The sequence below is a fragment of the Melozone crissalis genome, unplaced genomic scaffold (genome assembly GCF_028551555.1).
Source record: "Melozone crissalis strain CALT ecotype California unplaced genomic scaffold, PUWL_Pcris_2 ptg000004l_1, whole genome shotgun sequence".
NCBI classification, from domain to species: domain Eukaryota; kingdom Metazoa; phylum Chordata; class Aves; order Passeriformes; family Passerellidae; genus Melozone; species Melozone crissalis.
Window position 1 is genome coordinate 21,066,040 of NW_026535782.1, and position 23,363 is coordinate 21,089,402.

Consider the following 23,363-nt stretch of genomic DNA (forward strand, 5'->3'; position numbering starts at 1 on the left):
TTCTTGTTTCTGAATTCTTGTGTTTAAGGAGCAACAGAAGGCACCAGAAGGATGTTCTGAATGTCACTACTTTATATTAGCTTAGAGGGTGAGTGTGCATGTTTCTTTGCTTTGCACCCAGTTACATTTTTGAATATAAATTGGTATTAATTAAGAATACATAATGTTATATTTGGATTTACATTTTCTATATTTGGAAGAAAATCAAGTCCTGATGAGCAAACAGGAAGAACTGAAAATAGAAAGAGGCCAGCTCATTTCTTATTCAAAGTGTGAAATTGTGAATGTATTTTATATTGTGCTTCTAAAAGTGAAGAGTTTAGACTACACACCAATATAAAATGGGTACCATTACCACCATGTGTCTGTGGTTTTGGGAACCATCACAGCTACAGGACAGCATGCCTAGAACCCTAGAGAGATCTAAGGACATAGAAAGTCTGAAAAGCTTTATGTGCAAAATACGTGGCAACACACTTTGCTAAGAGACCACGACGGTTCCAAGTACACATGGAAGCTGTTTTTAGGCATGTTTTTAGGAAACAATGCCTTTTGGATTTTGCCAACAGCTTCAGATGTGATCCAGGTTAGATCCAAGTGTATTTAAAACTCTGTGGATAACCCTAATTACTGTTAGCACTCAAACTGCAGTCAGGAGAAACAGTGTTGATGTAACAATAATTTATTATAGTACTGCACGAATGGTAAAAAGACAATACCTAAAGCTGAAATTCAACCCTATGCAGAGGAACTAATGCAAGTTTCATAATCTACTGAAGTACCACTAAAGCACTGCTTCCAAACAGACCAACACATAAAGCATCAGTGGTGTTAACAGTCATCCTAAGAGGAACTCCTCTTAAGAAAAAAGCCTCGAGAAATTCTCTCATGAAACATTTCACTGCTAGGACTTGAGTCTAGACACTAATTGCAAGACGCACTCTCACAGATACTTTTCTGGATTTAAGTGTATAATTACATCATTTTCTTAAAAAGTTGCCTTGAAATGAAAGGTTTTGAGACACAGATATAAAAAGATGGGAGAATCAGGGGACAGAATAAAACAACCCCATGATTTTCACTGTCTTCAACACCAAAACAAACCTGTATTACAGATCACTTTGTAGCACTTTACAAAATGTACACTATATATATCTGATATATGCATTTAGAACAGTATTATTTCAGTCACTAAGTTCTTCCTCATCACTGAAATAAGCACTTTTCTTAATCCGTGGACGTTTTGAATCATCTGAAATGGAAGATTCCCCTGCAGTCTGTGTCCATCTTTGTTGTTCTTCCTCAATTTTGGCTTGCTGTAATGAAGAAAAGTATTAGCTGTGATTAAGAAAAATTAACATGCACTACAAATAACAATACTAATTCTTAATATACACTGAATTCTTAAATAAGTTAAAGAAGTACAAGGGTTTATTCCCAGATAAACTGTGTGATCAAAGCACTAGGAAACATTTCTGAAAGTAGTTCTCACATATAAGCTGTCTTCTACACCACAGCAGCCGCCTGGACCATCATGTATTCTCAAAAAGAGGAATTTTGCCCATGGCAAACTTCCAAAAATATAGAGAGATCTAAAGCAAAAAAATCTAAGCAGATCTCTTTAGCTGAGATCTAAAGCAAAAAATGCCTCATGTTTTAAACTGATGTTATTGAATCAGCTTTGTTCTGCTAATAAGTCTTCTATCTATTGTCCTTTGCAGTCATTCATTCACATAATGAGTGCCTTTGGGGATTATTACTGAAGGTTATTCAACTAATAGTTTAAATAGAAGCTTCCTATTTTTACCAGTTAAAAATCTTTGGATGGTGATAGTGAGGCATCAATAGAAATGAGAATGTTTCCTGCCTTTATAGGTTTTATTTCCAATTGTGGAGTTTTTGGGGAAAGAGAGGAACACTGTGAATATGTGAATCACTTTTTTGGACATCATCATGTAAAAGTCCTGCACTCATTACAGTCACGTTCAGAACAAAGTTATTAATTCTTGAGGGTTTTTTTGGGGGGACAGGCACATAGGCAACAATGTTGCCCAGGGACCCAAGAAATTTGAATATCAGGTCAGGCTTGTTCTGTTTCATGAAGCAAGAGGGTGTAGAGATAAAGAAGTAATAAAGACAGTAATACAGACGTTAGATAAGCTAGCTACATAAGAAAATATGCATTCAGTATGTTTTGGGAGATGAGGTCAATTAGAGAATGTGATGGTCTGTAGTGGGCAAAGGAAGTGTCCCGGTAATAAATGTTCAAGGACATTCCAGTGAGGACAGAGGATGTGTCTGGTCACTTATACATGACTGGTTTTTTGTCTCCTCAGACAACAAAGTAAGGAGGGATTTGTGGGCAAAAACCTAACAGAGCATCACAGCAGAGATGACACAGGAAAATACCAAAGCAGCTTGAAGGGAAAAAAGGCTGTAACACACAAATGCAGCAATAGTGAAAGAGCAAGAAACCCAAACAAAATTCCACTGAACATGCCTGCAATGTAAAGAAGCCAACTACAGTTATCAACTACTGCTACCACTAAGTGCTATAGAGCAGACAGACCTATGCATGTATATCAGAGCTTCTCAAAAGCAGCTGAACAAGGGAGTTGAAGTTAAAAAGATATAATAAATATGCCATGCTTCAATTTTGTACCTGAAAAGCTATGGCTTGGCTGAGGCTATCCAGAGCAGGGTCTTCACCTTCCTCTTCACTCTCTTCTTCCTCCTCACTTCATTGTGCAGGGAGAGAGAAAAAAATATAGATCTTTAATTTAAGTGTTTAGTATGAAAAAGATTCCTAAAAGAAGTAGTAACATGTAACTCAATATACATACGCTTCTTCTGGCTCCACTATTTTCTTTCTCTTCTTCTTTTCTTTTTTTTTTGGTGGTTCCCGCTCTCCTAGCATATTTTTAGGACAAGCATAACTTAAGTGTCCTGCTTCCTTGGAGAAAAAGAAATATTGCTTAACAGAAGCCATTACAAACAACTATACATTAAAACCTGTAATGAGAGAAGTTCATGGGGGAAAAAATGGGAGCAATTAGTAAGATAAATGGAATGCTGAATTAGCACACAGAATACACACTCTTCTCTAGGCTTGCCATGGAAATGGAGAGATTAGTGGTGATATGCATGCTTAACTGCAAACTCAGAACAAGCTACAAGCACAGTAGATTCTTTTGTCTGTTACAATAACTGAATACACTACACGTGGTTTAGATTCAAAACAAGATAGAAACATCAGAATTAACAATTTAAGACACAGGAGCAAGGTGATATTTTTGCTGTAAGAAGTGTTATGAATATAACACTTGTATTGGACATTAAATACTATCCAAATATCACTGTCCTACATTACTATGTTCAGGAAAAGCCAGGAATTAATTAAAATTTAAAACTCACTTCTATATAGAACAGTTGTTTCCTGCATTTATTTTACTGCCAGCTAAATCATGAACTTCCAAAGACATAACAAAAGCAGATACTTTGAAGCAAAGAGTAGGAGGTTGTCATTGCAATAGTTTTCATGTGCATCACGTATTTTTCTTGGGTTTTATTTCTCTTTGTTTCTTTCATTACCATCTACTATTACTGCTACTATTTAGTATTATTTCAATTATTAAGTTATTCTTATGTCAATCCACAATCTTTGTCCATTTCTCTACATTTTTGGTTTTACTCACCCCACATTCGTAACACTTAGACTTATCAAAGTAGTTACGCCTGCGAATGAATTCTGCTGCTCTTCCATTATCAATGGCAATACTTGCTTTTATTACTCTTCCAAACAACTACAGAAAATTGGAAAGAAAAGGTAAATGTTTTGGGACTAAAGGCTCAACCCTCCTGCCATAAAAACTTTCCACAACTTACCTGTTTGTTATTAAGTGCCCGAGAACAGTTTTGTGCAGATTCTTTATCCAAAAACAAAATAAAGGCAACTCCTTTGCTCTTTCTGGTGTCTTTGTCTTTCATAATGGTAACTCTGGAAACATATAACCACATTATTGATTTTAGTGAAACACACTAAAATTATTTCAGAGATTTTTTTTTCCTTATAAATCTCAGGGGCATCTTACCTTTGTTACACAGCAAAAGAGTTAAAGTATATTTAACAATAAAAATACTCATTAAACAGAAATTCAAAGGAGCAGCTAACCTGCCCATGCATTTAGAGGTAGAGTGGAGATGATTTTTAAAAAGCATGTGGGTCTTTCTGGGACTAGTATCACTCTTAATTCCCTTGGGTGACTTGAAGAACAGAGAACATAATCTTTAAATTTACAAGCAGCCTAACTGGAGGGAACTACATATACTAGAGGTGAAAGGAAAATTCATGAGTAATCTTACCATTGCTATTATTGATGAAAAGCACAGTGTGAACTGCCTCCAAACTGAGAAATCTATGTTTGTGTAGGACTAATCAGTTAAACAGGTTCACAACAGGAAACACTACCTTTATGTAGTACTGTTCGACAAATATCTCCAACTGAAAGCCAAAGATCACGGATGCATGTGTTATTTCACATGACATGCAAAGTTAAATCTTCAGCCTAACATTCAAATCATCAGCTTCAATAGCACACTGAGAAGCTCATGAAAATCTAGAAACAGTAAAACAAAACCTAAATATAAAAATCTAGAAAACAGGGCCTGGTTGTGTGTATGGCTGGAATCCACACAGCCTCAATTCTTTCCATCTTAGTGTCAGTTGTATTTAGTCCAGAAAAAACCTAACAAAACAACAACAGTGAGAACCAGAATGTCAGGGAGCATGTACATAAAAATCAAAGTACACATAAAAAAGTAGGGAATACACTCCTCCCTATGTCCATCACAGGTAAAACAAGGTTCAGCCACAGGGCAAGCCAAAATTCTAAGAAGTAACCAAAAAACCAAACCCCACTTCAATACAGAAGGCTTAACATACAAGCTGTTTAAGTAACAGATGACTCACATGGTAAAAACACAGTAAAGAAATCTCGAATTTCCCCAAATACATGCACAAAAAGGTTGAACTTAACTGTTTTACTAACAAAGCCTCTTGGACATGTCCAACTGCATGCATTAAGTTCAAGTGTCAATAAAACTGACTTTAGGACAATTCTATTAATTTTTATGCCAATCTACTCTTTGAAGAATTCCAACAGAAGCCTGGTGTGATTGTCAGACTTCTAATCACGATATTGAACATACCAGTTAATAACACAAGAATAGAAAGAACCAAGTGTGACAAATCTTTAAAAAGTCAGGAACTTCTCAGAGCCATAGAAAGTCTGATTCTTACTGAACAAACTCAGTTGAAATCATAATAGTCAGAATATATTTGCCTTTCCTGCTATTTGTCACCTGAAACACACTTCCGAGACTTCATAAACTTTGAAACTCTGTATCTCACAGGTTACTGCAACAGCTACTAGAAATTAGAGAAGATACTTGCTGGTTTAGGATTAAAAACCGAAGACTTGAGTCTCCTTATTCTGACCAATTAAAAAAAAAGAAACAAACAAGTCAGTTCCTTCCTGTGGCATTTCTTTCTAGCATTTGAACACAGAGGCAGATATTCACATACATTGTTCACAAATACCCCCCATAGTGAAAGCCATTAATGCAACCTTACATGTAGCTTTAGATAAAACACTAAGCAGTCACAATGATCAGCCCCTCTAGAATCACAGAGAACTGCACACTGCAATTGTGGGACATTTAGTTCACATAAGAAGTTCTCACTTTCACACTTACCCACTGTGCCCCACAGTGGTGAAGGAAAGGGGAATGATACTAGAAGAACACTGTTTCAACTATTTCAGAGAAAAGACTGATGCTATGTAACAACATTCTACTCGCTCTTCAAAAATGGTTAGCAAAACCTGTCCCAAACACAAATATTCTTGTATTATGTATGTAACTGCAAGAACTTTCAGTTGTTAAATTAAATTTATACTTTATTAAAAATGAACAGAACTTCAATACAGTTCCACATTCATACTTTAATTACAAAAAGCTTCAGACTTTCAAGTGAAGGAAAGACATAAAATATTTAAAATGAGAGGTACAAAAATAGAAGGCCATATCAGGTCACTTACTTGACAACTTTCCCATACTTTGAAAATATCTGAAACACAAAACAAAATAAAAAGATTTAACAACAGACAATTGCATTTCACTAATAATAAATTTATCATGACAAACTTATATATCAGTATTGATTTTACAGTCAAAATTGTTGTCAACAAGTTTAATGTAAAAAATGCATCTCTTAAAACTTACCCTGTACAGATCATTGTTAGTCAAAGCAAAGGGTAAATTGGACACATACACTGTGCTTTTGCTTGGTGCCAACCCACCACTCATTTTTCTGATGAAAGCAAAAAGAGAGAAGAGTTAACCTGTATTGAACAAAGAAATAAATTAAAAAATAGTTTCAAGACTTTCAATTTTATTTCAAACCTAGCCCAGATAGCCATGATAAAGCTGCAGGAAAGCACAGCTTTCATTTCCTTTGCCTTCATGGACTACAGAAGACATACATTCCTTCCTCATCTTCTGGATCCAAACATATTTTTGTTCTATGTGAGGAGATTTGTTGTCAAGAAAAAACTGGCAAGTTAGTGTACTTACAATAAACCTCTCCTGATCTATGCAATTAGAAAGGTTGGGGGCCAAAAGAAACAAGCAATGTCCATTTATTAAACATTAAGGACAACATATCAAATTACTGACCTTTGTACCAGTACCAGAATGATCTGATTCTTTATGCAAGTATCAGCTCAGCTGCATTCAACATACAATAACATACACTTGGTTAAGGGGGGAAAAAAACCATGTTTCCCTAAAGCAGAGTCCTAATTATTGTGGGGAGGGCGATAAATACATTTTCAAGGCAATGTAGCATGATGCTAAAGTGGCAAGCTTTTATCTCCTCTCTTAACTATTGCTCAAGCTTCTGCACTCCTCTAGAACTGCAAGTGTCCAGAGCTGACCATAAAGAAGCAGCTCTGTAGAAGCACTCCCCTTCCTCCTTCTAACTAGGCAGATTTCTCCTGGTAGGAAACAGGAAAATTTCCAATCTTTCCATATTAATTTCCAGTCTTTTCTATGCTCTTGAAACTGAGTATGTCTGGAAACAATTAATCAATTAAAAATACTATTATAACCACATACACATCATCTAATACTAGGTGAAGAGTAATCAAACCAACTTGAAAATGACAAGCCAACGGTTTTCTTCACATTTGGACATTTCCCAAAATTTTTAGAGGTGTAAAGTCTGTGCAAAACATTCTCTTTGACGCATTCTGTAGCCATGGTTCAGACCAAGAGCTAAGTCAGTAAAATTTAAGATCAAAACATACCCCTTATGAAAGGCCACACCAAATAGTACAGCAAACCCACTCCCTACACAGTCCAATTTCTACCTCCTTGTCCATTTTCCTACAGCCTTATTGCTGCTTCCTGGCACCTCCAGCCAATTCCCAACTGAGGATCAAGCCACTTCTCCAGCAAGACTGCCTCATTTTAAAAATGCAGACAGAAGCTGAAGAAGGGATAAAAACCTTAAAGTATTAAAATCAGCATCTGCCATATTACAGTTTCTTAGGGGACTTCTTGGGTAGCCAGTCTGAACAGATTGCTTGGCCAAGTGCCAACAAAAGTAACTAATATCACACTCTAATCCGGGTGATACTTTCTGGCATTTCATGACTTAGTTATCTGAAGGACTGATATTCCCAGTAGACACTGACTGTCCAAGTGCTTTGCTTCTCTTTCCTTACATGCTTACTGTATCACAATTCATTGCAGTGGCAGTTTCCAAGTGATTCAATTTTGAGGTTTTTCATGTTCAGAGACTGTTTTCTGGCATGAGCGAAAATGGCAACATAAAGGTTAAGCAAATGAAAACAGAATAAATTTGCAATAAAGGCCACACAATGCATCTGCTGTTAGGCAGACTGGGTTCATTATCCCAAATTCCTTTCTGCTTGGCATTAGTATCCTTGACAAGCCTAACCAGACTGACTTGGCAACATGCCATGTGAATGGATGGCCTGAAGTGCAGTTATCCAGATGTACAGTGGATAGAAGGATTCAGGAAGAACAATCTCAACACTGCACTGTGCTACATTGCCAGTGCTAATATATTGCAGCAGTGGACCAGAAAACACTGGAGGTGAACCTCAAGTATCTCAATACAACAATTTCACTCTGCCTAAAAGGCAAGAGAAGCTGGAGCACCTTGCAACATTAGGCAAAGCAGTCCCCATTTTAATGGGCAGGCACCAGGGAGAACAGCATGGCTGGAGAGCAGTCAGCCTGCATATTGCACAATGCCACAGTGCAAACCTCCACAGAGAAGGTGACATCATGCAGAGATTACTACTGGCCTAACAGCTCAGTTGTTTGGAAATTATTAATGAAAGCAGCCTACAGAATCACCATTTCCAGCTGCACACTGCTTTTTCCAGAAGCTGAAAGAGTTGTACCCTGACAGCACGGGCTGCCAGACAGCTCAGGTTGAATGTTGTTTCTACTCCCCTGGACAAATTTGGGCTTAACAGTTTTGCTGCTCCAACTGCCCAAATATTCTTAGCAATTTGTATTGTTTAGGACTGTTGTGCAAGTACTGCTTATTTTTAATGTCTGACTCACTATACAGACACAACTTTAATAAAAGAAGGAGTACAGCAACTGTATGGTTATCACCATTTATTATAATGATGTTTTCTAGTCAGAGGAGTGAAAAAATGCCAGTTCCAGCTTTAGCTAAGTCACCAGATAAGACCTGTCATCTGGAGACTCATCATTACAAGGCTGAGAGTCCTGCTACTTCAGGAATTTTCTAATTTCATAGAAATGTCCAATATAAGTTTAAGATTTTCATCACGTTCTTTCTCTGTGATTACCAGTCTCTCCGCTCAGCTGACAAGAAAAAAAAATCCTCTCCCCTCACAAAAATCTCCAAATGAACCAAAAAACAACATGTCAGCTTTCTTCTTGCTGCAGGAGGCTCGACTGAAAGTCAGGTACACCCTGGCTTCAAGGCTATATCCCGCTAGAGCTTTTCAACAAATCAAAACATTTCTATTTTATCCTGGATGCCTTTCTGGGGCTTTCTTGATCTTCAAGGTATTACCTTCATTACTCAACTTTAAAGCATTGGCTAAAAGCCTTTACAATACCTCCACAGAACTGCACACAATTCCCATTAATGTAATGGCCTCTCTGTAATATTAATGCCTTCTTCATTTATCACTTTCACATACTAACTTTGACAATAGAGTTATGTCTCATTACAATGACTTCTTGAATTCAATCTTTTTTGTCTTTTCTAACAACTCAAACTAAAAGAAGCCATTTTTTGACAAGAGCCATCTGTCAGCAATGATTAAGTCTCCTGAAAAATAGGTCAGGTACACGAATACATTTTGCTTCGATCCAATATGCTTAATGCAGCATCTGTCATTAGTATTGGTGATATCACAGAAAGACAATGATTAATTTCAGTAATTGGCTTTTCTACTCTATCCCAGAACACATGAGGACACCACTAAAACAGCTCAGATGCCTCTGAATCATCAAGTGGAGCCTAAATTTACTTATACTTCCATGACTTAACTTTGATATTTCAACTTAAAAGCACAAACTTGTATGTTTGTTTTTAAGTGCAGTGCAGCAATGTCAGATCTACGATTTAATCAACTGAAGTATGTACGAATGATTTGTGAGCAAGTTTCCCAAGACACTCCTGCCCAGGCCAATTAGAGTGTTTCTATCTTGATCCTCAAAGTACAGTATTTTCTTCCTGATTTAATAGTCTCAATGGAGTTTAGACCCAAATCAACAAACCATTAGTTGTGGCAGGAGCTTGGCTCAGGCTAATAATCAAGTGTCTGGTAAAGGATGAAACCAAACTCACGTTCTCCTTGGTCCCTGACAAGGGTATCAACCACTCAACCACTTGCTGCAATTCTGCCCTGCACAAGGGGCATGGAACAGGCTGTAAGAGAATAATCTGTTTTATCTCATACTCACTTAAATAGTACCAAGCAAATATCAAATAGGATCAAGAGTTGGTAAATAAGATTAGCACTATCAGTAAAGAAAGAATACAATCAGCTCAAGCCAAAGAGGAACATAAAAAGGATCTGTGCTTTGAATCAAAACACTTCTACATACTGATCTAACTAAGAAAGCTTAGGGACAGTAAGACTGGGCAACCAGACCATCAGCCCAGACTATCTATCTATCAAACACTTGTAATTCATATATGTTCCTTTTCCAGATTACATATAGGTGTCACATCGACCTTGGCCAAAATCAGTAGAATTTTGTTCCAGACAGATATAATGATATGATTCCATTTCCATCCCCAGTATTAATCAGCATTTACTAAGACTTTACTGGGAATGAAGATGATACAGCAGTAACTGCTTCACTTGACAACAAATGTGCAATACCTACAGAAGTCAGGAGTGCTCTGGAGGCCTGGGCTGTCCTCCTTTGCCTCCACCTGGAGAGACCCAGGGCCCTCAGAAGTTCATCATTTCTATGCTACCATTTCCCCCACGCTCCAGAGGGAAAGCCCACAAAAGCTTTTCCAACAGTGTCTTTTTAAGGGGATTCTCAGCACAGCCAAGATGGGAGAAGAGTTGCTTGGTTCAATCGCATCTGGTGTCACCCAGAGGTTCACCGAGGCGGGGCAGATCTGGGTAACTCACTTCGTGACACCCATTCCTCCTCAAACCAGGAGACTCGTCATCTATTTCAGAGTTCAGCGCGAGCAAAGCGACATTAAAGCAACAGAACCACAGACTGCAGGAACTTCCACACGCTGTATTAACACCTTGGGCCACAACATCACAGCGCGGCCCCGAACAGCCAATTATTTCGCCCTTCCTAATTCCGCAAAGGCCCGAAGCGAGCGAGCCGTGACCGAGCGTTCGCGACCCCCCGGTGCCCCGGCCCCGCGTACCCGTCACGGCGGGGCTCAGCCCGCGCGGGAGCCCATCGTGCGAGCGGCCCGGCGAGGCGCAGCTGCGGTCCCGGCGGGGCGGGATGGCCCGGGGCGGGACGGCCCGGGACGGCCCGGAACAGCCCGGAACACACGGCTCGCTCCCTCCCTGCCTGCCTGCCGCCGCCCCGGCCCGTCGCGCTTCCGCCGACGCGCAGCTCCCGGCTCGGCCGCGGCCAATGGGCGGCGGCTCCGCGGCGGCGGGCGGGCTTTCCGCCGACGGCTCGGGAGCGCCGGAAGCGTCGGGGACGTGCGGAGCTGCCGCGGGGCTGCCGCGCAGCGGGAGCGGGAAACGAGGCAGCGGCAGGTGGGTGAGCGGCGGGGCCGGGCGCGGGGCCGAGCCGCGGGCCGGCCGCCTTCCTCCGCGGCACCAGCGGGCCCGGAGCCGCTCCTCTGGCCCGCGGCTGCGGTGGGACGCGCTCGGCTTCTTGCGGGGCGCCCCGGGGCCGCCTTCCTGCCCCCTCTGCGAGCACGTGCTCGTTGTGCGGAGCGCCCGCCCCGGGAAGCGGAGCCTCGAGGGACGGCCCGGGGAGCGCGTCCGTCCCTCCCGCGCCGCGGCGGCCCCAGCGCTGCGGAGCCCCCGCGGGTGCGCTCAGACGCGGCGGCGGGACCAGCGCTGGGCAGGACGGCCCCCTCTGGGCAGCGGCTGCTGGGTCAGCGCCCGAGGTGGCTCGTGTGCCTCATCATTTAATCCTCTTTGAAACCCATATGGGACACAGGACTCTGATTCTCGCTTTAATTTGTATATTTGTTTTGAAGGGAAGGCTCGTCCTCCTTGTACATACATCTGGGCGTAATTTTAAGCAATCATTCGTAGCGAGTGTATGGAGGCTACATAAATCTCATTGTAAATGCTTTCACTGATGTGTGTGGTGGGTATGTTGGTGCAGGATCTATGTCCTTATTGAGGGATAAGTAAGACATGAGTGTGTAACTCAGGTCATTTCCTAATAAGTACTAGAATAAGTCTTTCAGAATAAATCTACGTGATTAGTTTAACAATAGGGTATTCTGTTGTTAAACTAATATTTTAAGTCTTTACTAGTATTTAAGCATCTGAAGTCTACTCTTCATGGTTCTTTATTCTCACTCATACTCCTTAAGTAGGCTCTTTCCCCTCCATTAGGGTTTTCAAGGATAGTCTATAAATTCTTTATCTGTGACTTCAAGGAAGCAAAGGCAGAAGTAACAAAAAGATGTGGGAACCTGCACAACCAGTGAGGACAGTTTGATGCAGTGGTTTGCCCTATGTGAAGTGCTGTGGGTTGGTTGTTACTTTCAAGAGTAATTTTTGAGAGCATTGTGGTTTTGACTGGTTATGGCAGCAATATGGAAAGTTGCCGTATTTTGTTGTCAGGATGGAAAGCCATGGGAGCAGTGGGGTTCCATGCAGTTGTTTGCAGTGCCATTGCTGGTGGAGCAGCTACATCAGAGCCTGGTAGAATATGCTTTTCATGGCACTGGCACTGATGATGGGCAGGTCAGTAACTGCAGGTAGTCAGGCAAAGATAAGTGCTAATAGATATCAGTCATTTTATTAATAGAACCAATACATTGCTTCCATTGCTCTTGTCCCAGTGACATAATGATGTAGTAAGGAAGTGCAACTGGTGGGATTGTAAATCCTCATTGGAATGCTGCTGCTGTTATTATTTTCAGTTTATGCATGCTATTTTAAGTAAAAATCATTGTGAATGGGTTGAGAAAGGTTGGAAGAGAACCTCTTGGTATCTAGGTGAATATCCCTGGACTTGTTGCAGTCATACTTCTAAATGCTTTTGAAACTCTTACAGCCTAATATTTGCTATTAGGCAGAGACAGATTGTCTTTGAACCTCTGGTTTTTCTCAGTGCCTCTCTCATGTTATTTTATTTCCTGGTGTTTCCCTCTGCTCTCACACTTGTGCTTTTTAACTTTTTCAGTAGGACTGTGTCTATTCAGCGTGTTTTACCTGTCCCAAGTACAAGGGGAAGATGAGAAAGTAACTTTCTCCCCCAAACCCATTTTTATCTGCCTTGCCTTCTGTCTAGGTAAGAGATAGTGGCTTATCTTTGAGTCTAATTGTTGGGAGATACAACAATATTTTCTGTCTTTATATCCTCACAGCAGGAATCATTCCAAGTTTTATAGTGCTATTGCTAATAAGTTACATTTCTCCTACATCTTGTACAAAAGCGTTTGAGCTTTTTTGATAGCTTTCCAAAGTAGAGATGATAGACAAAATTGGCTCACATTTGTCAGTCTCTGCTGTTTATCAAAGTAACATTATAAAACCAGATATATCCCAGTGGCATGGGAGGCACTCCAGCTGCCTGTCTCTGCATTTGCTTTGTTCACATATGGCAAGATGTAGCCATCTGGATTAGGAGGCTGTATGTGTTGAAAACAAAAATGTAGATTCTGCAGAAGGATGATAGCACACACTAGAAAATTAAAAATCCTGGAGAAGCAGATACTTGTGGCCTTGATGAAAATTGATGTCTCAAGTAAGTGTAAGCAGACAAGAATTGTGTACAAATGTTTCAAAGTACTGGAGTGCTTTTGTAAATATATCAGGAAGGTGCAAAAAATCTGAAGAGACCTGTGTAGTCTGCCTGATGAAAAAAGCTATATTAGCATAGAGCAAAACATAGTGCTAATTGGAGTAAAGCCAATTTTGGTGGCTGGCTACAGTAGAGCAGCTTGTGACGTGTTCATAGAATGACCTCTGCACTTACAGAATGTGTTTATTTGAGAGAAGATGCTGCTTTAGGTAAAATAGTCACCTCTGATCAAAAACAGGAAGAGATTGTTTAATATGGCAAGTAATTATATATCATAATATTAAGCATCAGCTGTTTAGTTTTTTTTTTTGTTGTTGTATATGCTAGTAGAAGATAGTTAATCAGGATGAGTTATAGTGTTTGGCGTGAAACAAAACCAGGTTTCTCTCATTCTTTGTTTTACAACAACTTCATGCCTACTGAGAGAACAGATATGAATCTCAATACAGCATAATAAATTCGAGATTTGAGCTCTTGAGTCCTTGTTAATGGAATTTTCTGATATTGATGCTAAGAGTTTAAACTGTTCGTGGTTTTTATTAAAGCTGTGTTAGGTCACAGTTAAGAAATTGATTGTTTTCTTTTTCTATAGAAACAGATAAAAGGTGCTCAAGATGCTGGGAATTACATTTTCTTCCCTTCAAGCATTTTTTTCTTTTGATGTTTTCAAATAGATCCTTATTTTATCTCATTGTTCTCAGCTATAATTTGTCAGTTTTGTCTTCTGTATAAAATTGGTCTTCTACTTGTTTACCTTAGCATCATTTTAACCAATCTACTTGATGGTTGATTCTGCCTGATTAACTTTCTTCATTCCATACCTCTAAATGCAGATGAGATTTTTTTTTTCCACCTGCATAGTTGCTTGTTGTCTAGTGTATATTTTTTTGTCAGTCTGTTGACTTTTGTGATAATGTAGCTCTACCTTTTTCCAGCTTGTGTTTTTGTTGAAATACTGGTCTTAATTCTTGCTCATTTCAATGAGGTCTGTCAGTGATAAAAAAAGGGGAGTGTTTTTATCAGCTTGATTCCTGATAAAATAATGGGGTGTGTATGTGAGTGTTGGTGCCAGTGATGTGTGTTGGGATGTTGCAGGTGGTTTGACTGACAAAGCAGCATGAGATGTAAGTCTGCCCTCAGCTTCAGTAGCACTTTTCTGAGATATGTTGCTTTTTGAACATTATGTTAACAGTTTCAATAACTTCTGCAGGCAAAAGGACAGGGTCATTTATCTTGGATAAATACAGGTGTGTATTTATCCAAATGGAAAAAAAAAAAAAACAGCCTGCTTGGAAACCTCACCTGAATTCAGCTCCTGGTATTTTGCTATTTGTCTAAAAAACTGAGGGTTGCCATCAAGTACCTAAATCTCTGTTGGTGTGAGAGGTGGGTGGGCTGTGGATGAGCAGGGGCAGTGGGTGCTGTGGGCACTTGAGGTGCTTCCCAGCTGTGGTGAGTGCAGACGGAAGGAATGGCCCGCCCTGGGCAGGGCCTGGGCATGAGGGACCAGCAGTGAAGTGTTTTAGGTGATGCCTTTTCAGCATCAGGATTTTGCCTTGCCATAGCTAATTCTGCCCCTCCTGTACATAAAACCACAGAAATGTTCAAGTACTGTTCTGGGCACAAAGATAAGAACATGGTGGGGACAGCGAAGAGCACATAGAGCATCCTCCTGGTAATGTGGGAAGGAGGGCATGGGGTTGGCCTGAGAGCTGTTCATGCACATACAGCCCTGGTGTGCATTTGTAAGGCTCTAGAAAAGGTCAGTGAAGTACAAAATAAAGAAAAGTTGAGGCAGTTACTGTGAAAGTGCCAGGAAGGTGCTTGTGATGATGTAGCTGACCACCCAATGCAGCAGTATGAGCAGTGGTTTCAGAATTAGTAACTCTTATGTGGAGCTTACTGGAGAGGGCAGGGACAGTGGATCCTCTCGCTTTTGTCCTTACCAAAACTAGGATGAGCTGCTTGGTTTAGTCAGCTTTTGATTTATAACCTGTAGCTACATCAGACTAGTTCTGTGTCTTGGTTGTAGAACAAACTTAAGGTCAAGTCTGTTATAAAATGAGACTATAATTTTAAGAAGATAATCTGGTTTGTTTGAACCAATGCTAGGGTTCAATCTCTGAACATAGATGCATCTTGTAGTTGAGGAAAGAACTTAATTCACTGTCTTTTACCAGAAGAAAAAAGATCAAGCTTTTAATTAACTTCTCATCACATGCAACTGAATCTTATTTTTCTTTACAAAGACAGATCACAGTGTACAGGCAGTTAAAACATTTAGATTGTATCTGTCTGGTTTACTTAACAGAAAAAAATATACTTATGATGAATATATTTGTGTTTTTTGCTAACCTCAGTTTCTTTTTTTTGTAGGTAGGTGAATGGATCTTCAAAAGCAGAGTTGCTAAAACTGACAGAGAAGTAAGTATATGAGTGTTGTTATATCTTGCAAAAGTGTGTATCAGAATTAGTGCTATCTCTGTTCACAGTTTATTAATTCTTTTATGTTGATTCTTAGCATCTGTACTAATCAATAATTTTATATAGCTTCAAAGTCTATTTCCAGTAAAGTGTTTTTATTTTGTGCAAGTAGGTAACATGTATTTCTCCTTCTGAACATGACCTGCTGTTACTTTTCTGTATTGACTGTTTTTAACAGCTAGAGCTACTACTGTGAAGGGAAGGTTTGAAAAATATAATTCTAGCAGCTGCATATCTACTTTCAGTGTTGCATAGTAGATAATTTGTCACCTTTATAATCAGCAGAAAGATTTGAACTCCTCAAGTCTGTGTTGTCTAGCACAGCATGAGTAGAATCTCTTAGGACGATGGTTTATTTCCACTTGTCTTTAATGACTAACTCTGCTTCCAAAGTCCCTTTCCTCTGAAAAGAGGTATATTTTTTATTGTGCTGGCTCCCAATTTAAAACAGGAAGTATCTTCATGTGAAGAATGTATTGTATGCATGTAATCAAAATGTGGGGCTTTGTACTAAGAAATTATGTGCTGCATTTTGATCTCTTTCCAGACAGTTTAGTTGATGAAATAATTCAAAGTTATTATATTTTATTAAAAAGTAGAAATTATTTAATCTAATAAGTAGATGTTGAATTACTTTTAAAAAAGTTCCAGTATTTTTAGCAGAACACTATTAAAAGTGCTGTAAGGTATGTGTGTGCATTTGTCTGTACATCTAGTACTTGCAATATGCATATATTTCAATAGAGTGGTTTATAGTATCTCCAGTTCCTGTAATTTTACTGATTATACTGGACTAATTTCCAGTTCCATGTTCTTGCCCATACTGCAAGTTATTTTTGCTCCAAGTGCATTACATACTTTCCATGTTTTAAAGGGCCAATAACAAAAAGTGTATGTACAGAACTTGTGCATAATACATTGTATTGGGAGAAATCCTGGAACCTTTATTTTTCTGCTCACTGTCCTTTTGTCTATTCATAATGGGTCTGGTTTTCACTAATTGTATTTTCATTGTCTTAAGTGGCTTATAGAAGAGATGAAATGTGGTCGGAAGGGCGATACGACTATGAAAGAGTTCCAAGAGAACGTCTCCCTCCAAGGATTCATGGTGATGTAAGTGTGCAGCAAGCATTGTGTCTGCAGCATTATAACATTATACTCTACCTTTATACAATGACCTCTACCATAGGAGATGGATTTATCTACCTGTGTAAGTTCCAAGTATATCCCAAGCTCATTTTTTCCCCTGTTCCTTGAAGTCAGCAGTTTGGCACATGCATCTGCACAAAAATAATAGGCTGCCTACTGAATTAAGTATTAGTTTCTTTTTTAAAATTTTCAAATCTGTTGGAACTGTTTTCGAATATTTGTATTTGGGTGTAATTCTTCGTGTTATTAAGCACAGGATTTTTAATAACTTCTGGGGAACAAGAGCCCATACTAATGTTATATTTTTCCATAGTCTTTTTGTGGAGGGATAGAATGTAAGAGAATGGTGCAGAAGGTAGTCTCATACCTGAGGAGCTGCAGCTGCACTAATCACCAAAGATTAGGAACAGGCCTGCCCTTAACAGGCCACAGCTGTGTCCAGTAAGAAGATGAGTGCTACAAAAGGGTTAGCTGGTTGAAGAGAGAGTTGGAGTTGGTTGGTTGTGTTGTGAGGGGAGTTGGAGTTTGTTGGTTGTGCTGTGAAGGAGTCAGTGCTGTGAGGAGCTGCACATGAGGAATCACCAAGAAGGTATGGGAGCTTCACAATAAGATGACAGCATTTTTTTTATGTCAGTGTTTCTTTTAAGTAACTTGACGTGGTAAAGGAACTTCTTTCATGATTGTTCTTGTCACCAACAAAGTTTCTTTATAATGTTAAAAGTATAGGGGAAGATGTTTTTAACAAGTGTTGAAAGTACACCTGTACTTTCAAAGGAGTCCTGTAAAAGAAGCACTTTACAAGAAGAATGGCAACAGAAATCTGCTTTGTAGATACAGAGTCTTTTGTGGTGTGTTATGTATGTATGTATGGTATGTTTGTAAAAGCAAATGCAGAAGCTGTGCTATAGAATAAGTTCAGAATGCTTTTAGGAATTCTCTGTTCCACCGAGTTGGGCCATTTTTTTCCCTCCCTTGTCTGAAGTCTCCAATAAATAAATAAAACAGGTTGTGGCTTTGTCTTTGGAAGTATTACACCGTAAATAGAATTTTAAGAATACTTTCTGATATTTCTATTTGCATCCTGTGTAATGTGCTTTTGACAAAATTAAATTTCAGGTGCCAGTTCCTCTTATCTGACTTCCCTTTTACTTATAGCAGATGTTGAAGTAATACCATAGCCGATTTAGTGCATCTTCTGGGTTCCCTCTGTTTTGTTTTCAGCTTGTCTCTTTGGAGACTTTTGGTTACTCTATGTACTAATTACACAGGCTTCTCTATTTGGTAGTGTATCTGTTCTGTGACATTTTTGTTACTGTGACAGGCAACAGTAACATTTTTCGTTTTCAGCAAGCTGGAAATCACGTTGATTTCCACAGGGTGTTTAGCTACCTCTTTCTCCAAAATGCTTATCAAGAATAGGACAAGAGGAAAGGCAGAATGTATTTTCACACATGTTTTTTCAGTCGTTTGACTAATGCATGTCAAATTTAATTTAACCATTGTATCACTGACATTTCTAAATTCCCGTAATCTTTCTGGCTGTCCAGGGAGCAATGTGTGGTCAGGCATTATGAAAATTTATAGTCTAAAAGATTTGCATTTTGATGCAAGTGTTTACTAGGTAGTTCAATGCTAGCTTTATATTACATATGTTTGGAACTGGGGTTGAAGGCAGTAGCAGAGTACCCTCATCACAATGAATATTACCCATCTGTACCAAAACAACACCCCCAGTAGCTGGGCTAACCAAGATATGGTGTCTCTCTGCCATACTGAAAGATGGATATGGAGTTCCTTCTCATACAGCTCTGCAGATTCAAGATAGTTGGAAGGTACTTTCTGTCCTTGTAAGCCTGTGCTATTGTGTTTGTGTCCACATGTAGAAGTCTGACTTAATTTTGATTGGGCAAGTGAAATGGAATTAATTTGTTCAATCTGTTAATATGCTTAGTGTTTGCTGCTAGGTTAGTATGTTGGAAATAAGATGTGCCAATGATACAGAATGAAGTATCTTTTTTTTTTTAAGAAATCGAGAGATGTGTCCTCATCTAAACTGAGTTCTAATTGTGTATCAAGTATAGATTGTAGTGGAAACACAGTTACCGTAAAGAACGGGAAATTGCAAGCACTTGACGTAATTGTGCAAGTAGGGTACTCATGGAGTTTTCATGTGGCTGTTTTTCTATGTGCCAGGATAGTTGTGTAGTGGGGTCTTCTGGGTGAGCTTAAAGCATGGAGCAGTTTTATTTAAGCTGCCCAGCCGATCTTTGTAAGACACCAAACTAAAAAGAATAATTACATGTGGAGGATGTTCGATGAGGTAAGAGTAGATCAAACATTATGACTGTGTATATAGTCTCCACTTTGCACCTGTATGGCTGGCTTTAAACTGCCCTCTAGTCTGTTTGTTGTGTTTGTTGGGCGCTCTCTGAAATCAGAACTTTTTTTTCCTGCATGACAATATTTAGCAGTTTGTGAATACAATGTATGTTTCTGCAAAAACTATCTGAAATGATTAGATTCTGACTTCTTACTGTTAAAAAAAATAGCTTGAGTGTCTTCCCCCCCCACCCCTGCCAAATCCAAATTGCACATGCTAACTCAAGTGTCTGCATTAGTAGTTTTTGTTTAAGGCCCATTAAAAAAACTTTTTGCTAAAGGAAGAAGATTTAAAATACAAAATCTTGCATTCATGTTTTCATCCGCTTTTTATTTGCAGTTTAATTATATAAAACTTAGTTCTAGTAAGATTAAAGTTGTATCTTTTGCAGCTGTGCAATTTGTACCTAATAAACAAAGAATTTCTTTAGTTGACAAATGGTATATGACATGCTATTTGAAGGAAATAAATTTGTGTTCTAACAAAAATCTGCTTGAAATTTGCACTAAAAGAAAAACCAAGAGAGTTAAAATTCTGTCACTTGAATCTTCAGATGACCTACTGCATTGTATTCAGTGTGTGTTTATCTATTCAGGTTATGAAGCAAGATCTATCTTAAATACAGTCTCTGCAGTATGGAGGATGTTATGGACATAAGGAAAATTGTTAGTATTTTCAAATGACTGTTATTTTTTTGTAGACATTACAGGTGCAACTTTCTTTGTTGCATTCTAAAAATAATGGACAAATCTGAGGGATACATGTAGCTAACCAATGCTCAGAAAGTAGCTAATGCTACTGCTTATAAACTCTCAAAAGACAATTAAGCCATGTTTAAAATTTTCTCTCTATATGTAATGCCCAAGAATTGAATAGGAGTAGTGTCCAGTTAGATTTAATCAGTTATTCCACTGTCAGACTGGCATGATTTTTAATGTTTGCTGTTTCCTTGTGCAATTTCCTCTTTTAAGTCCCATATTTAGAAATAACTTAGTTCTACATTTGTTTGTGCGTTACGGATTTTCAGCTGTTAAAAGCAATATGATGTTGTTTGTTTTGTGGTCTAGGGTGATTACCACAGAATAGTAAACATTGTGCCCAAGAAGCCAGGCCTGCTGGAGAGACCTGGGGACGGGAGCTACAGTCGCTACGACGATTACGGTCACGCCGAGTACAGAGACTACAACGCGGGCCGCAGCTTCGCCCACGACCGAAGGAGTGGCCCTCCGCACCGAGGTGTACGTAAGGTGATTCTTCTCTCATGTTTGTTTTCCCATTAAGGCTTGAGTTGTAGGTAATTAAAATGCTGGAAAGGTCATTATTGTTGCCCCTGCAACCCAGCCATTTGAAATTCTGTAATTTCAGGGTGTTGATGGTAATTTATAGTTCCAAGACGAAAGTCTTCTTTAAGCATATATGCTTTGGAGACTTCCGTAGTTTGTGTTTTTATGGCATTGCAAAGTTGCTCTCTTCAATATTGACACAGGAAAAAGTAAAAAGTAAATGGATACAGTGAATAAATTGAGAAGATATTTATTGCAAGGAGTAATATTTTTTTTTAACTCATTAAATGCTTTGGTTTTGCAATAATTAAGTACCATTTGGCAATTAATTGTACTTGACATATGAGATACATGTCATGCAGTTGTTTTGCCTGTATGTTTTGCAGGATGAATCAGGATACAGATGGTCAAGGGATGATCACTCTACAAGACCTGAATACAGGTATTTTTTGATTCTAGTAGTGCCATCCACAGGCTGCAAATATTTAGGGCATTTTACTTGGTCACCAAAACAGCTGGTAGAGCAGACCAGTGAAATAACAGGGAAAGGACATCCGTTGAAGTGAAAGACAATAGTGGAAAAATGGGTTTTAGTTTTATTGTCTGAAATAGAAATTGAAGAAATTATATGACAGGAAAGTCTATAGTTTAATAAGGATAGGAGGCATCATGATAACATCATGAGGATGGTAACCTGTAAGTGTAAGTAATTTAATGCATCTCTGATGAGTCACACTTCTTACATGATTTCAGAGAATTCTTTGTTCTATTATTTGATTCTGCAGCTGCAGTACATTGGGGCTGCAGTATAATGATGCCTGTGCCATTTTAAAGGTTGGTAGGATAGATAATAGGATTATGAAGTTCACCACAGCTTTCTTCTGAGCTCCCTGTTTTCTCAGCTGAACTGATGAATATATATTTCCATCATATGTAATGTTAATTTCTATGAACCCTCCTTAGTCTGTACCTCAGGTTCCCATTTATGAAATCTAAGGACAAGTAGTAAATCATAGGGCTGTAATGTACATATGCCTGCAGTGATGTTTGATATGGTTTTTTTGAATTAGCAAAATAAAGTGCACAGGATAGTGTTACACTCAAAATTTATCGACAAGGATGAAAGTCACCTTAAATACTAAAAGAAGAATTGATTGTTAGTATAGGTGAAATATTAGCAGTCTGATCTAAGAATGTCATCTGATGGCTGTGCTTTTATATGCCACATCCTACATTTCCACTTCTTGAGACGTCTATTATACCAGCTTGTATTTGTGGATATTGCATCACGGTGTTAGTCATAATATCATAGAATAACTCCTTGTGACAACATATATTTAAAACTATGGGTATACCATACAAAGATCAACAGAAGTAAAGCAAATTAGCTAGAGACACCTGACCAGGTGGAAAAATTTCTGTGAAACCAGCAGCAAGTTAAAAAAAAAAAGACTGTAAGCAGGTCAGAAAAAGTTCAGACAGGGCAAGCCTTAGATTTGTGGTGTTGTAAACTCAGTATGATACTGTTAATAGCAATATCCATACAGGGACACACAGTTGCAGTAGATGTCTATTCCATTGAATAGGATGATTTAGACATAGCATGGATGGATTATTCTATCATCTCACCATAAAGGAAATCCTTCATATACCACAAGGGTCTTGGTGCAATAGACTTCTTTCAGAATTGCATTCTTGGGGCTAGAAGCAATAATAAAAGGTTTTGAACAGGAGTGCTTAATAAAATTTTGTGTAAAAGTTTTTCCATCTTTTCCTCTCAAGTTAGAAGAATCAGAGTTGTTGAAAGCTGAGGAAAAACACCAGAAAGGCTGAGAAGACTGAGTTAGTGTCAGGCAATTTATTGTACACAGAGCAAGAGTGGCACCCAGTGGTCAAAAAGTTTGTCTTAAATGCATCCTGATTTCTTCCTTTCAAAATACAGTTAAAAAAAGTGAGGTTAAAATGTCAGCTCATTTTGTTGAAGGCTTTATAAGTGTGTTGTGTGGAATATGATAGTCCCATCTGAATATGTATTATGTACTTCAGATTAAAGAGCTGTTACACAACTGCAATAATGCTATGGAAGAATTTCATAAAGGTCCATGATTCAAATATATTTGGAATTGAATGAAATCCTACTGATTCATTATATAAATATAGCAAATAGTCTTGAAAGTAAAGTCTTCTGATCAGACTGCAAAACATTTGTAGTATTCCATGTTTGTAATAAACTTAATTACAATTCTTTGCATATTGCCCACCATTGAGCAATGTAGTGGATCTCATGTAGTGGAAAGTACATTTCATGGTGTATGTTGTCTCCTGTGGTGAAAGTGCTAATTGCTTTCTATTTCAAAGACATTTGCTCCACAAAATATGGTATTAAAAATTTATTTTGTGCAAAAATGCCTTCTCTTTGGATATGCTTAAAGTTATTTTAGTTAAGTTCTTTGGAGTACACATAATTCTTTCTTTTTTTGAGGAGATAGGAGGAGTTTTAA

General features: G+C 38.7%; 2 protein-coding genes across 4 annotated transcripts in view; one reads left to right on the plus strand and one right to left on the minus strand.

Annotated features, from left to right (window-relative positions):
- Nucleotides 1–666: 666 nt before the first annotated feature.
- On the minus strand, nt 667–11,070 carry ZCRB1 (zinc finger CCHC-type and RNA binding motif containing 1). Of its 3 annotated transcripts, XM_054272217.1 has the most exons (9): nt 10,985–11,070; nt 9,929–10,009; nt 6,283–6,370; nt 6,099–6,127; nt 3,886–3,997; nt 3,696–3,803; nt 2,844–2,953; nt 2,663–2,738; nt 667–1,316 (listed from the first exon to the last, which is right to left on the minus strand). In XM_054272217.1, exons 3-9 carry the CDS (start codon nt 6,364–6,366, stop codon nt 1,185–1,187), a joined length of 651 nt encoding a protein of 216 aa, XP_054128192.1. In that variant the 5' UTR covers nt 6,367–6,370; nt 9,929–10,009; nt 10,985–11,070; the 3' UTR covers nt 667–1,184. The 3 variants fall into 3 exon arrangements, with proteins under 3 accessions (XP_054128192.1, XP_054128182.1, XP_054128202.1); XM_054272207.1 differs by lacking the exon at nt 9,929–10,009; XM_054272227.1 differs by lacking the exons at nt 9,929–10,009; nt 10,985–11,070 and adding an exon at nt 10,474–10,951.
- A 196-nt stretch (nt 11,071–11,266) lies between these two features.
- Nucleotides 11,267–23,363, plus strand: part of PPHLN1 (periphilin 1) — a 62,380-nt gene continuing 50,283 nt past the window's right edge. Inside the window, exons 1-5 of the mRNA XM_054272814.1 lie at nt 11,267–11,330; nt 15,943–15,990; nt 17,072–17,163; nt 20,647–20,826; nt 21,249–21,304. Of these exons, the coding sequence (XP_054128789.1) occupies nt 15,990; nt 17,072–17,163; nt 20,647–20,826; nt 21,249–21,304 (329 nt within the window). The 5' untranslated portion in view covers nt 11,267–11,330; nt 15,943–15,989. The remainder of the gene's footprint in view (nt 11,331–15,942; nt 15,991–17,071; nt 17,164–20,646; nt 20,827–21,248; nt 21,305–23,363) is intronic.